Genomic DNA, 15135 nt, shown 5'->3' on the forward strand with positions numbered 1-15135 from the left:
GCCATGGTGATGGCTGTGTGATTGCTGTGGTTCTGTCTGACACACAACCCTCATCTGTCAAAGTTCATATACAATATACATCTCGTCACTCAATTATTTAGCGGTTATAGTGTGAATCTTCTAGTTGAGGGACAAATCAGCCCATAATAACTGAAATGGAAATGAGATTCAATACAACTCAACTGTACTTAATCGAGCCATTATTCTAACTCACAAATAGACTGGTTAGGAAGTAGGAACTTTTCCTCCATTCTAGGCGGGTGTCCCCTCAAATTCTATCCACCCTCTAGTAACCAGTCTGACGGCACTGTATACAATTATGTTAAATCTCTTTTTAAACATTCATTATTGAGGAATCACTAATTTACTGAACATTTATTCATTGTGCCTCTCTGTAGTCTGATTGTAACTGATTTGTAACCAGACAGAATTATTAGCTCCCTAATGATGTGCCTTTGCACAATGATCCGTTCCCAAGTCAGGCACTCATTCACTCCCACGACCAAGAAGTCGAGACCGTAGGCATAGACACAGCAAGAGTGGTCTCTCCCTTATTTAACAGATGTGCGGTATGCGGTGTACGTGCCTTATCTGTCTTTTTGATGTGATAATAAGACACACTTCTCATCTTCATCACTGGCCAGATGGTGATCAGAGGGCAGAGTCGATCCATTAGGACTGACTGATTGTGTGCGCGTGCGTTTGTGTTCTCAGCTGCAGTGGTTGCTGGATAACTATGAGACGGCGGAGGGTGTGAGTCTGCCCAGGTGCTCCTTGTATTACCACTACCTGCGCCACTGCCAGGAGCAGAAGCTGGACCCAGTCAATGCAGCCTCCTTTGGCAAGCTCATCCGATCTGTTTTCATGGGCCTCAAGACCCGACGCCTTGGCACCAGGTAGGAGAGTGCTGCACTGCAGCAGGACGTATGGCGATGATGATGACTAAGCATAGCATGCCGATTACTGTAATCTTGTAACCATTATATGACGATGAGTGTGATGATGCTCATAGGCATTGGGGCTTTGGGGGTAAATGATAGTGATTATACTGATGACAAGCTTTCCTCTGTATTGCTGTCCCATCAGAGGCAACTCCAAGTACCACTACTATGGCATTCGGGTGAAGCCTGACTCGCCTCTGAGCCAGCTGCAGGAGGACACTCAGTACATGGCCATGAGGCAGCAGCCTATCCACCAGAAGCAGAGGTCAGTCATCTCTGCCTACTGTCGACCCCACCTCCTTTCCCTTCCTTTTCATTTCTCTCTCACATCTGGCATGACATAAGCTTTGATCGACTTTCCTTTTTATGCTGTGTGCGTATGTGTGAGTGTGAGTGTGTGTGCGTGCGTGCGTGTGCGTGTTTACGGCATTCTACATTAAATCTACACAACATTTTTAACTCACTTTTGCGACCTTAGAATCCGAGGTCAATGCCATGTGGAATCTCGTCTTTGACAAGAACCTTTGTATCACCACGCTCCTTTTTTGGTGGTCTTCCTTTTCTTGCACTTATTTTCCTCCTGCCCTTTATTTTCTGCACTTCTCTCACCTCTGTCTCCATTAATGTCATCGTTCCCTCCACTCCTTCTCCTCCTTGATCTCCCACCCCCTCAGTCGTCCACTAGGCTCCATGCTGTCCAAAGCCATCATAATTGTCTCCTCTCCTGCCCCCACAGGTTCAAGCCCATGCATAAGGTGGATTGCATGTCGGATCACCTATCTGGCGGCTCTCAGCACACCACCAACACCCCAGAGCAGTCAGTAGCGGCTCAGAGTCAGCACCACCAGCAGTATATAGGTTTGGAACTTCATATTTGTGGATAGAGAGAGAGAGAGAGAGAGAGTGAGAGAGTGTGTGTGTGTGTGTGTGTGTGTGTGTGTGTGTGTGTGTGTTGAGGAATTTGAGTAATGACTAATGTCATTGTCCCTATTGTTGTTTTATTTAGATGTGTCCCATACCCTGCCACCATTCCCCTCCCTTGACCTGGGCAGCCAGCCGCTACCTGAGCGCATCAGCATCAATGACATCAAGAAGCTGCAGACACTCTACAGGGAGCATTGTGAGGTAAGACCACACACCACTGCTACCATCCCATCCTTTTCACACTGTGCACAGCTGCATGATGGGAAGCTGAGTTTTTAGCATCCATTAAGTGATTTTGGGTGTGACAGTACAGTACAAGGACCCCCTGGGGACCCCCACACGGTAACTCTGTCATTTCTCAACCGTTCCGGACGTGGAGCGGCTCGCCGGAACCGGGCCGGCACTCTGGCCACGTTCCTGTGGGTCTGGAAGTTCCAGGGACCCCCACATGGAGAAAATGTTATGCTGCTAATATACTGTACATAGTATATATATTTAATTTATATTGATATTTCGTTATATCCCGTATGTGGTAGCCAAGTCTATGGACTTTTAATGTTTGTTTAGAGTACGATGTTTGTTTAAAGGAGTGAGGCTCACACAAGTGTGATTTTAATTAAAGCTGGTGGGAATGGTATTGATTGTTTTGGTTGAAAAGGTCAAAGGTCTCCTGATCATCATCAAGGACGGATGGACAGATTTTCATGAAGAAGATGGATTGGTGGGAATGATCAGTAAGCTGCCTCAAAGGGATCATTACATTTTGGGACTCAAATGTCAAGGTCACCATCAAGGTGGAGGCCAAAATTACATAATTGGTCATATCTCAGGAACGGAGAGAGACGGAACAACAGATCTTTGTGATTCCTCTGCACCAGCACCGATTGGAATGGGATGTGCATTTCCAAAAGTTACTTTAGATAAACTAACAATACAGATTTCCCTTCTTTGGCTCAGTGGAGCCCTTTCTTCAAGTGCATTGGGTCAGACAGAGTCGGACTGTCCTGCAAAAAGGAAGGGTGCTCCAACATGGCCTACTCTGTGCTGAGCTCTGACTTTGCTGCTGTAGAAATGTGCATCTGGGAAGGACATAAGCTGCAAGAAAACACTACCGAGTGTTTCTCTGACATTGAGAGAGAGAGAGAGAGGAAGGGGAATATTACAGCATTGAGGGAGCACTGAGAAGTCGGGGTTCTTCCAGCATTAAGGGAGCATTGTGTAGGTTTCTTTCCCCCGGCAGAAAGTACAGCATTGGCTGAGGAGATACGCTGTAGAATTATATGATTTAGGGAGGAAGGGCATGGCAAAAAAGGCCTCCTTACCAGAATAAGTCAATGGACAGAAGGGTCACTTTGTACTGGCATTAAACAAAACTAGGATGAGAGAAACTATATTGAATAGTTAAAGGAGGGCCTTTCCATCCTGACAGGAGTGAAGGTGCAGAGTGGGGGGAGGTGAGACCGTGATTAAAGCTGTGAAAGCGCTGGCTTTATCATATTATCCCTGCCCTCCCCTTGTCCAGCCACACCACGCTCCTTTTGTTCCAGCCGTCCTTTCATCTCGGCGCGGCTTTCAAGACATGCCAATTAACCTTTCAGCGCGCTGTGTGGACATCTTGGTGTCTTTGTGGCAGCCTCCCCGTGGGCCTTTGTGCAGCCTTGTCTGTGGACGGGCACACGGGCTGCCTGCCTTTGTCTGCCAGTGCATTTCTGTCACTCTCACAGCGCCCTGTGCCGTCCATGGCGAGCTTAATGTTTGTGTGTGTGTGTGTCTTGTTTTATTTTCTATTGTGAGTAACAGCGACCCGTTAACTTGGCACACAAGGGCTTTTACTGGCATCAATTAAATGTACAGCGCAAATACAGGTAACAAGGTATAATGCAAGTCAATATTTCGACTTTCATATTTTTATGTAGGCTGTCATGTAAAAGTCTGTAAGACTACTTTTTTTAGTGATGTAAACAGGCAGTGCATTAGAGACACAGACGATAATGTGTCCATCAAACATTCATTAATGTTGAACATGGATGCGGTCCACAATCTCTTAGCCATTTAATCCTGACGACTGAGTTGAATGATAAACTGGGCAATAACAAATTGAATAAATCATTGTGAAAACCACATTACGTGTGAGACAGGAGGGTGGTTCAGGAATCTCTGACACAGGCCTCTCACTGTCTGTCTGCTGCGTGCGTGTTGTCTCCTAGACATTTCACAATTCATCAAGACATGCTGTTTTTCCTGCGCAGCGAAAACTCGGGAGGTAAACGCGCTTGTTTGGAAGGGACTGGGGAATTCTCCTTTTTGTTTTGGAGTTTGGTGTTTGAGCTGTTGCCGGGGGCAACGGTAAACAAGGTTACCATGGCGATGGCCAGAGAGGAAGCAAAAACATATCATGTGATTGAAGGAAAGCCTACACTGCTGTGTAACAAGATCCAGGGGCAAAGCATTTGTCCTGCCAGTGAGAGGCAGAATCTCTGGGCATGGTGTGAATCATAGTCGATAGACCACGCACTGTAGCAACAAAACACACTACACTGGAGTTTCACTTCTGACTGAAGAGGCGGAGAGCTGACACTTCTTCCGTTCATATGAATGGCTCAATAACTGTTGCTCCTCACATTACTCTTAACTGTCTGGTGTCTGAGCTCTTTCTTGAATACATCTGTGTCTGGAGCAAACCATTGTTTGATCTTTACTGTGCCTTTGTGTGTATTGTTGCACTATGTGCAACATGTCCAGCTTTTTAAATCAAAAGGCTTATACAGGAAGTCACATGGTAGTTTAGATTGGCTTGTCAATAGATGTTTTGAGAGAAAGGTCCTGACACAACTCTGTAAAGTGAATCAGTCTAATGGAGACAACTGGTAGGGGGTGGGGGGTAGTGAGTGACATTGACTTCAAATAAAACTCCTGATAAAGCCTAAACTCAGCCTTTCTAAATGTGATTAATGTGCAAGGGGCAGCATTTAGCTGGCTCATTGTCCAACCAGGAGGGCTGGGACTAAAAGAAAGGGTGAGGGAGAGAGAGCCTGCCTGCAGAAACTTTGTTGTGTGTCTGGTTGCCATGGTTCAGCTCTGTGTGTTTTGTCCTCCCCTCCCCTCCCCCTTCTCGTTTCCCTCCTCTCTTCCCTCCCTTGCTACCTCTTCCCCCTCCTTCCCTCTGTTGCCGCTCTCCCACAGGCTACTTTGGATGTTGTGATGAACCTCCAGTTCCACTACATTGAGAAGCTGTGGCAGAGCTTCTGGTATTCAACGGCGCCATCTAGTGACGGAGCCACGACCATCCCCAACAGGTTAGAGCAAACAACATCAGTGAAGTGAAAGACAAGACAGAGATTTGTTATAATTTTTACACTTGTTTCCCATGCCAATAAAGCCCCTTTGAATTGAGAGAGAGAGTCATACATTTTCATTTCTTTCAAAAAGCAGGAAGTGAAAAAAATTAATGATTTTCTCACAAAAAAACATTTCCACAAAAAGAAACATTTCCACTTTTTTCAATAAAAAAAGTGTAAATGTGAGTACTCTGGCCTCCATTTATTAGAATTTTTGGATGTGCTACCTGTTACGACCCAGCCTGCAAAATGGACTCCCTCCTACCTAGTCCCCAAATATAGCCAGTCAACACCAGTTGAAAATCCAAAAAACAGAGGTATATTTAATTTCTTTCTCAATCACTTCTGTTTTACACAACACACGCTGCACTTTTAGTGTTACGCCTTATGCCGTATATCTATGCTTCGTTGGCATTTCTTTTATACTTGGAAACACATTTTCTACAAAACAAAATCTACAAGCTTGCAGCCATGTTTTTATGTATTACAAAAATGCCTAAGAATATTAAGACATAAGCATCGTGCAAGATAAGGCCCTATATGCACAAGGCACTACACATCCATTACTTGAATTATATTAGAATATTTGACAATCATCCTTGTTTGTTTCCTTCTCCTTTACACATTTTTCTTTCCTGAACCTTCAAATGATGGGAGCTTGTACAACAGAATTTCACAGACTTTTTACGTGTGTGTGTGTGTGTGTGTGTGTGTGTGTGTGTGTGTGTGTGTGTGTGTGTACAGCGATGACGACATGGAGGGCATGATTCCCAGAGAGAACCTGGTGGCTCTGTGTAAATATGAACCAGTCAGACTGTGGATGAGGAGTTGTGATCACATCCTTTATCAAGCCCTAGTGGAGATACTCATCCCTGATGTTCTGCGACCAGTTCCAAGTAAGATCATGGTATTTCTGCTTTCTGAGATAGAATAAAGTGGAGCATGACTGGAAAGACAGGAATTACATTTTGGGTGACTATGCCCCCTTGCAGAACCAGTAAGAATCCTAGTAATACAAACTATACCAAATTAAAATGCAAATAACTGTGCTTTGTGCATATGTACACTGTAAAAAATAATATGTAGGAAAATCCTAGTTTATTTTAAAGAATGGCTAAATCCTAGTTTATTGGATATTATAAACACAGCTGAGTTGTAGTAACACTGATAGTAATTCAACTTGCATTTTGTCTTTCAGGCACCCTCACTCAGGCCATCCGTAACTTTGCCAAGAGTTTAGAAGGCTGGCTGACCACAGCCATGACAGACTTTCCTCAAGAGGTTGTCCGCACTAAGGTGGGCGAGGAAAACTTCAAATTGTAAAGCACTCGCTCTGAAGCCATGTTTTGTTTATTCAATTCATTTTTACCATGGAAACCAGACATTTGAAAAAATATTTTTTTGTTTTTGTTTTAATCACTGGATTCTGTGTAAATGTGTATGTGTGGTGTAGGCAGCAGTGGTCAGCGCATTTGCCCAGACGCTGCGTCGCTACACCAGTTTGAACCACCTGGCCCAGGCGGCCCGTGCAGTTCTGCAGAACACCTCCCAGATCAACCAGATGCTCTCGGACCTCAACCGCGTTGACTTTGCAAACGTCCAGGTAAATTTGACGCGGCAGACATATCTGCAACGCTTGTATTTGTGGTTATGCTGTGCTAGGACAAGGATCATTTACAGTTGTTCATGATGACAGGAGCAAGCATCGTGGGTGTGTCAGTGTGACGAGAGCGTTGTCCAGCGCTTGGAGCAGGACTTCAAGGTGACCCTGCAGCAGCAGAGCTCACTGGACCAGTGGGCCACTTGGTTGGATGACGTCGTCACCCAGGTCCTTAAGCCTCACCAAGGAAGCCCCAGTTTTCCCAAAGCCGCACGCCAGTTCCTGCTCAAATGGTCTTTCTACAGGTAAGGTTTTTCCCCCCAGAGCTGTTAAAACATGTGGGTGCCTAAAATACCTAGTTTTATCACCATGTCTTTATACACACGCAAAACCTGTAGTTATAGCAAAGCATTGAATGTTTCGGATGCTGTCTTAACTTCACACAGTGCTAATAAGATAATTCTCCTCCCTTTAGCTCCATGGTGATCAGGGACCTCACCCTGCGCAGCGCGGCCAGTTTCGGCTCTTTTCACCTCATTCGACTGCTCTACGACGAGTACATGTTCTACCTAGTGGAGCACCGCGTGGCCCAGGCCACTGGGGAAACGCCCATCGCCGTCATGGGAGAGGTGAGGAGGGCAGATGGAACTTTACGTGACACTGCTGTTATTACAGCGTATAAGAGGGTCGGACTGTGTGTCCGTCTGTCTGTGTATGGACTAAAGGGCAGCACGGGTCCATCCAGAACCGAACACCCGAGAACCGAGCCGGTTCGGGCCCAAAATATTGACTTGTCCCCGACTCCCTCGGGCAGGGTAGGATCCATTCCAAATTGGTCTCGTCAGATCGTCTGAAATGCAGTTACCCCAAATAACCATGAGGATCCGAGCTTTATATTAAACCCTTCAACTTTAAAAATAGGTTTAAAAATAGACATGCATGCGTTGTAATTATTACATTCTAAAGTCCATTGTCTGTTGAACAGAGTCAACGAGGGCTGGGTCTCGTCATGCACCTCGACATGAGCGAGAGCGCTCTCTCTCTCTCTCTCTCTTGCTTCCGCACGCGCACACTTGCTATATTAATGCAATCACCCAGCGAGGTGAAACGCAAAGCAACGAGCAATGTGGGGCTAACCTCGTGTCGTTTTCCACCTCGGAGGAAAAATGTGGGGCAGTTTTGTTGTGATTGTCAACAGCTCTGGGAAGAATGTCGGTGTGCTAAAATGCACTATAGCTTATGCAAGTTTGCAACCCTCCTCCTCCGGCAGCGGGGTGCACGTCGCTGATAGGGAGCAGTCTCATGTCATGTTAAAGCATATAATATTGCAGAGAACACACTATGGGTCTAGATCTATATCGGATCGGTGCTGTTTTGGTCAGACTGGTTCCAAACAGTCAAATCCTTCTTGGCTCTGTTTCGGATCCAAAGCTTCCAGGGCGGGTGCAGCCAATTGGAATGTTTCTCTGATCCATAGCTGTTCGGTTCAGATATCACCTGTCCCGTTTCGGACCGGGTCCAATTTTATGGACGTGCTGCCCTCTAGTCTGGACCTCAATTTTGGATTTGGCTCCTTCCATTTATTAGTCCACTTGTGCTTCTGTTTATTCCTACTAACAACAATACATGTTTATGGCAGTAATCGCATTGAGAGATTAGCCCAAGACATACAGCTCTGTTAGCTGGGCTTGCAGAAATTTCACTTACAACTTGAAATCCCTCAACCTTAGCCCATGGCTTCCTAAACCCCAATCCGCAGCAGGGTTATGTCCCCGCCGTCTCAAGTTTTTTCCCGTTAAATATGACGTAAATTAAACATCAAAACGCAATTGACATTGAAGAGAAAATGTACTGTACTGTATCATGTAAACGAGCAAATCAGATAACCAACCACAGGCAACAGGCATTCTGATTGGCCAATGGCCAGTACGAGATCATTCATGATGATAAGAGCGCCACTCACTTCACACGGGAGTGATTCTTTTCTTACAGAATGGTCTGCATTAGCTAAATGTATTATTCAATCTGTGGAACATCCTTAGGATATGACTGAAGGAGGTTAAAGGTGTTTATTGTTACGATACAGCAATAGGCAGTGAACTGCTTATCCTTCAACTAACAATAACATAAAATAATAGTAATAAAACAGGAATGATGGTTTCCCTCTGTACTCCACAATATTTATTTCTTGATAATGGTAAAATGTGTTTTTCATGCTTCATTTAATCACGCCTGGTGAATTATCATTAATGTCACTTCTTCTCTGTTCCGTTGTCAACTATAGTTCAGTGACCTTAGTTCCATGATGCCATCGCTGATGGATAAAGGTAAGCTATAAGATATGAGGAAACGTACCCTTATGTTTCTCCTGTGCCCAAATTCACACTCCATGACATTTAGTTTGCAGATGATATTCAGTCTATTAGTCTACACTGAGATCATGGTAGTAGTAGCTGTGCTTGCATCTTATGTTGACCACATCCCTCCTATGTGTGACCAGATCCGTCCTTCTCTGATGACATGAGCGACATGGGCAGCGATGCAGATGTGTCCAGAGGGCCCAGCGAGCCAGCCGTTAAGAGAGAGAGGATCGAGATCAACCACTCGCTGCAGGAGATCTGAGCCCAGTATGGCATTCTAGCTTCTAGCACCTAACCAGCCCAGCGCCTCTCCCTGCAGCTCTTGGGTCCAGCGAGCCCCAGCATACTCAGAGCTCTTAAACAGCCTGTGTGTCTGTGTGTGTGTGTGTGTGCAGTGTACATAGAGAAGTGTGTAGCAATGTCATGCCCATCCTACCTACCTGCTCTCCCCCCTAGCTATAAAATGTATATAAACAAAATGATCTCTCTGCTGGGGGGGGGGGGGGGGGACTCCAGAAGGAGGCTTATGTGTCTGTGGTTTTTAACAGGGGTGTAATGCAGTTTGGATTTCTTTACATTCTTTTTTTTTTTTTTTGCAACTGTGAACAATGACTTTTGTGCAGTATCTTTCATTGGGCGTGTAACTTTGTATGAGTGGTGGTGTGTGGTGTTTGTATTTGGTTCAGTTTTCTTTTGGTTTTGTTAACTAGCTGTGCCATAGTGTCATCTGAGTGCCTTAGAATGCTAACTCTTTAACCACCACTACAGATGTCTATATATCCCTCAGCTGTGCCTCTACCGCAGTGAATGTATTGTCTCAGAACCTCAGACATTCAAAAGCACCTTTTTAAAGAAAAGTAGAAAAAGAAAACTAATTAGGTGTAGGCCTGCACTTCGTTGTTGCCTCTGCTGCAGCTAGCAGTGAAAAAAACAAAGCGCACATTCATGCAACCCACTGACCCAAAGGACCTGTCGTGTCAATGTATAACCCACCAGCACGGCTACAGTGTAGATCTGTAAAGTCAGTAGGGCCTCATGATACAGACAACCCTCACAGCCTCGCCATAGTCAAGAAGGCAGGAAACTCACATTCGATCATCCTTGGCTGATAAGATGACGTTTGTTTACCTCAATAGATTTTCTATGCTGTGCTCTTTTCAGCTCAGAAGACATGAGGCAAGTTTAAAAAAAAAGTGTAGCCACTGTTACTGTTAACTTTGTACGATCATGTAAATACAACTCCACACTGTTCATTCAAATGGTAACAATCCTGTGATTGCATTTCTGGTCAGCATTTTGTTTTTCAACGCCTGGCTTTGTGTGTGTCGATGGCAAATGACGTAAGTGGGTGACATGATCATGATAAAAGGTGCCCCCACGTCACACAAGTGTGATTTTTAAGAATGCATTTAACCTTTTAGACTTAACTTGGTGACCATGTGTTGAACTGTAGATGTGCTTGGGGCCTGCCCTGCCATCTCTTTATTTGCAGAGATATAGTAAGCCACTTAATCCTGATTTATAATTGGTTGCATGTCGGGTGTCGTGCACCAAAAACAGTGGATCTGCAAGCTCATAATGCAAGCAGTTATGAGCTTGTAGATCGACTATTTTCGGTGCACAATACCATGCACAGCAAAGTTGAACTCAGGCTTTACTGTAAATGGAGTGGCTGACTGAACAACCACTCAATAGTTAGTACGTGTTAAAGCCCTACCCGTTTCCCAGAGTCTCATTCCTGGCCTGTCTTATTTATCTACAGAATAGATCAAATAAGTACAACCAAAACCCTTATTGAAAGATAGTTTCCTGTTGGCATCTGATCCAGCACATGCTCAGATCCCAAGACCTCATGCCTCCTGGAATAAATGAGAGAATGCAGTATATGATCCTTGGGGAATTTCTCTGTGCGTGCTTTCCACATCTAGTCCTGTCTACATGATATATGGAAATGCGTTCAGCTCCTGTAGCTTATGCCCATTGATGAAATGCTATATAGTAGCCATACAGTTGGACATGGGCCTCAATGTGTGACACCAAGAAACTGTTAAATTATATGAATATACATATATATATAAATATATTTCTTTATATGATGTAGAAAGTGTGTTCTTATGTGGCCTTTGGAGCTACTTGGTCTTTGCCTATACTCTCACTGTACTAGTCACATGGTATTGTGGGATAAATGCTTTGATGTTTAATTTAACGGATTAGACCGATTTATGTGATGAATTTGTTTTCAAAGCTGTCATTTATGAATACTTATATTTGTGGGTGCTAATGCAGCGCCCAAGTCACTTAGGAAAAGTCACAAGAGGAGAAACTCAATTTCTATTTATGTGAACTATAACTGATCTACAACTTGGTGTTGGAATAATTGGTGAGTGATTTTCCCCTCCAGATTTACCCACTACCCCAGATGATTTTGTAGTAGCTATGATAATCCTAAACTTGCATTATTTAAGGCTTTTTGCTTTTCTTTTTTTTTTTTTTTTTTTTTACTTGTGCCTGTCACAGTAATTTGCCTTTAAATGCTTTGGGAAAGTAATTTCTATGTGTACTTTGTAATCGTTTTTGTAATGCTGTTTAGACTTGGCTGAGGATTATTTTTTATTGAATTAGATCTGGTTCTTACAAGTATACTGAACCCTTATTTTTCCGTATTTTTAAACCTGTTCTTGACTACAATTTAGCTAGCCTAAGTGGCAGACAATGGTCTGTAACAAACTGCATAGTTCAACTGTATTTTGTACCTGGTCAAAATGTGTAATAAATTGGTGTAAACCACTGGTTCTAACACATTTCTTTATTTATGAAATGTCAACGTCACAAAATCACCATTTGGAACAAACGGCAGATTTACAAAATTTCCTTCTGGAACAGCAATTACTTTATATTCACATACAGTTTGACTCCATTCAGTCCACGTGGTGTTCTAGACACATTTGTTCAATATGTACATCAATTAAATACCAGTTTCATTGGAATCTCAGTTCAAGATGATTCATTCTTACACACTAGTGTTCAGGAAAACTGTTCACTTGTGACATTAAATATTTTCTTCCAGTGTCTCTTGATACAAAGGCACACAGAACAGAATGAGCCAAACGGTCCAGAAGAGGGAATAGGGTGCGCTTCCCAAGAAGGGTATTGAGTGTACGTACGGCACAGAAGGAACATGGTGGGAGGGGTGGGGTTACAAGAAAAGGCTTGGTCCTCATACAGCAGACACAACACCGTCAGAAGTTTAAGTGCACATTGTCCTTCAAGGCCTGGGCAGTTGAGTCTGGGTATGGTACCTTGTTTCTGGTGATTCTGTTGTGTTGATGCCTACCCACAGTCTTCCTCATGTGTCTGTTCAGTAAGTGTTCAGTCCCAACACAGATGGCTAAAAGTGCAAAGGTTCTCAGTGAAGCCCAGACAATCCATTCGGGACTCAAGACGGTCTGGAAAACAACTCACAAGGAGCAGCCTGCCATGTATTTCCCTGTCAGGGGGAGAGGAGGAGGGAGGGAGGGGGAGAATAAAAATATAAATAGTAAATCTACAACTAGAATAAGTTTAGAACATTATGGCCCTCAAAGAAGAGAAACAACACAGCCAACAGTAAAGGCATACTCTAAAGTAGTCTTCGATATAGTAGTAGTAGCGTTTAGATTTTGAACATAGACATGTAAACCTTTATATTGATGTATGGAACTAAATGGACTTGTACACTCATACTAATCATGATATTGACCCATAATACATACGGTTCTACTTGTAATTGTAACAGGCATTTTTTTCTCCCTGGTAAGTAGGCTAATAATTACATAATGACAGTTCAGTTTAATGTAAAAATAAGATATTGAAATTATATGAAATTGAGTCGACGTGACTTCAGCAAGGGCATGTGGTTGCAACGGGTTCCCAACGCCAAATCAAATGGGTTCAGATCTGAGACAAAAAAAAGCTTAACTTGTTAAAACCGGGAAAGCATCTGTGACATTTTAGCTATGTATATAGTAACAAAGGTCTTTCAGAAATAAGTTAGGATTTAAAAGGCATTTTTAGAATCAGCCACAGGTCTTATTGGATTAAGCTAAAATGTGGGTGTAAAAGGTTGAGAAACACTGCCGTAAAGGAACCCTGTCTGGAACCCACTTTGAGAGCCACTGTTCTAAACTAGCATGGTAGTACAGCCCCAGAAAGATGAAGTGTGTTACAATCTCACCTGTGGCAAATCTCTTCTTGATGAGGGACATGCGGTAGCGACTCCCCACCAGCTCCACGTCCATGCCCGACAGGGAGGCCCCAGAACCTACAAACTGAACGGCCAGGCTGGGTGGAGGGCCGCGGGGTACCTCTAGGCACTGCCAGCTGGCACACAGGGTCCCCGAGCCTGTGACATTTAACACAACCAGCGGGCATAGAGAGAGATGTTTAAATATTCATTCTTTTTGCATTCACAGCACACAACACTTCATATATGCTCAATTCAGTCCACAAAGCTGCTATGATAGAAGGTGGTCCACGGCCAGTCAAAGTCAATGTGAACAAACAGTACTTCTGTAAGATTACGTACTTTGTCAATTAATCAGGTTCAGGAATATAGAAAGACATATCACAGGTTGTTTTCTAATCACTTGTTTTTCGTACACACATAATTTTATTGAGGCATCTAAACAGCGGCTTCTCCATGTGTTAAAGGACAACTTTAGTTTTTTTTTCAGTTTTAGTTATTAGGAAAAGTAAATGTGTTAATTTTTGTTTTCATTTGCTGCTTTCTTTCGTTTTAGTGATTTTAGATATGTTTTACAGGGGGGCAGGGGCATTCAAACATGGGGATAAATATGTATTTTTTCACAAAATGTTATAGCAATTCATTTTATATTATTTACTACAGTCCTACTAGACCCCAGAAAATTACATCTGGCCACAAAATAGCACTGGATCTATTGAATATGAAGGGGGAGGTGACAAACTGACATATTGAGCCTATGATACACAAGCAGGTCGATTTTGAAGGTGCGGTTTACCAATGGAAATACATAAATTGGCCTCGCTCTGCGCACATTCATATTATGAAAGGCATATCGGCCCGTGTTGAACGCACTCGGCCCGTGTTGAACGCACACACATTTGGCATACCGCGTCCCTGAATATTTTAGCATTGTGGGAGTGTCCATATGTTAATTATTCTCGCTTTGCGCAATTTGCTATTAAGCCCCTTGACCTAAAGACACTCAGCGCATAACGATTAGACGTGGGTCTGACCACCTCATAAACGCAAAAAGCACTGTTTGATTTGACACTTGAGCGGCTCTGGGAAGCTGGTAGAGTGTTGCCATGTCTGTTTATTATAAGCGGCTTATTTTTCTGTAAAGTTGCTTTCTGTGTGATTGCTTTTCTTGTTTCTAAAGTGGTTATTTGGGCTTTTCTCCTAATGTTGTTTAAACCAGTGCAAAACAAGCACATTCCCATGTCAAGGATCCCCAGATGAATGCATTTGCCCAACTAAGGACAGCTAATCCAAAAATTAAATAAAAAGATTACTTTTGAAAATAGCAGATCTATACCAGCTCACAATGCATCACATTCATTCATTAAAACTATGAACTCTGACTGCAGGGGGATATATAATGATCATTATAACAATGTGCAAGAACATATTTAAAAAGAAGGAAGAAATTTATATTTGTGGACAATCAAAATATGTTTTTTTATTTTAATGTGGTGTCATTCAAATTAATCTGGATATGGCAGACTCACTATTTAGAAAATAAAAACATGGCACTTCATTTAAAATAGGTTACAGACCCCTGTTATATGCGCTTATTTTTATAGACCCATTTACTTGTTTCTATGAGACATGGCCGTTTTGCGTCTATTTAAAAAAAATGTTGAGATTAGAAACGGCCATAATTCTTTCATTTCTCAACCTTAAAAATAAATAAAAACATCTCCATAATCCGTGGGAAATGTGCTTTCAT

The 15135-nt window shown here is 43.1% G+C and overlaps 2 protein-coding genes across 5 annotated transcripts in view; one reads left to right on the forward strand and one right to left on the reverse strand.

Moving 5' to 3' along the window:
* The window catches only part of rfx2 (regulatory factor X, 2 (influences HLA class II expression)), a 35772-nt gene extending 23818 nt beyond the window's left edge, over positions 1-11954 (forward strand). For all 4 annotated transcript variants that reach the window (XM_083766423.1, XM_083766424.1, XM_083766425.1 and 1 more), the window contains 12 exons: positions 715-896; positions 1087-1206; positions 1678-1799; positions 1948-2066; positions 5049-5161; positions 5948-6099; positions 6402-6499; positions 6657-6806; positions 6900-7108; positions 7279-7432; positions 9088-9130; positions 9304-11954. In XM_083766423.1, coding sequence (XP_083622549.1) covers positions 715-896; positions 1087-1206; positions 1678-1799; positions 1948-2066; positions 5049-5161; positions 5948-6099; positions 6402-6499; positions 6657-6806; positions 6900-7108; positions 7279-7432; positions 9088-9130; positions 9304-9425 — 1584 coding nt within the window. In that variant the 3' untranslated portion in view covers positions 9426-11954. The remainder of the gene's footprint in view (positions 1-714; positions 897-1086; positions 1207-1677; positions 1800-1947; positions 2067-5048; positions 5162-5947; positions 6100-6401; positions 6500-6656; positions 6807-6899; positions 7109-7278; positions 7433-9087; positions 9131-9303) is intronic.
* Positions 11952-15135, reverse strand: part of fcho1 (FCH and mu domain containing endocytic adaptor 1) — a 53049-nt gene continuing 49865 nt past the window's right edge. Inside the window, exons 26-27 of the mRNA XM_083766436.1 lie at positions 13377-13544; positions 11952-12650 (exon numbers count right to left, since the gene is read on the reverse strand). Of these exons, the coding sequence (XP_083622562.1) occupies positions 12622-12650; positions 13377-13544 (197 nt within the window). The 3' untranslated portion in view covers positions 11952-12621. The remainder of the gene's footprint in view (positions 12651-13376; positions 13545-15135) is intronic.

This window comes from Protomyctophum parallelum, assembly GCF_964188405.1.
Source record: "Protomyctophum parallelum genome assembly, chromosome: 6".
Classification (NCBI taxonomy): domain Eukaryota; kingdom Metazoa; phylum Chordata; class Actinopteri; order Myctophiformes; family Myctophidae; genus Protomyctophum; species Protomyctophum parallelum.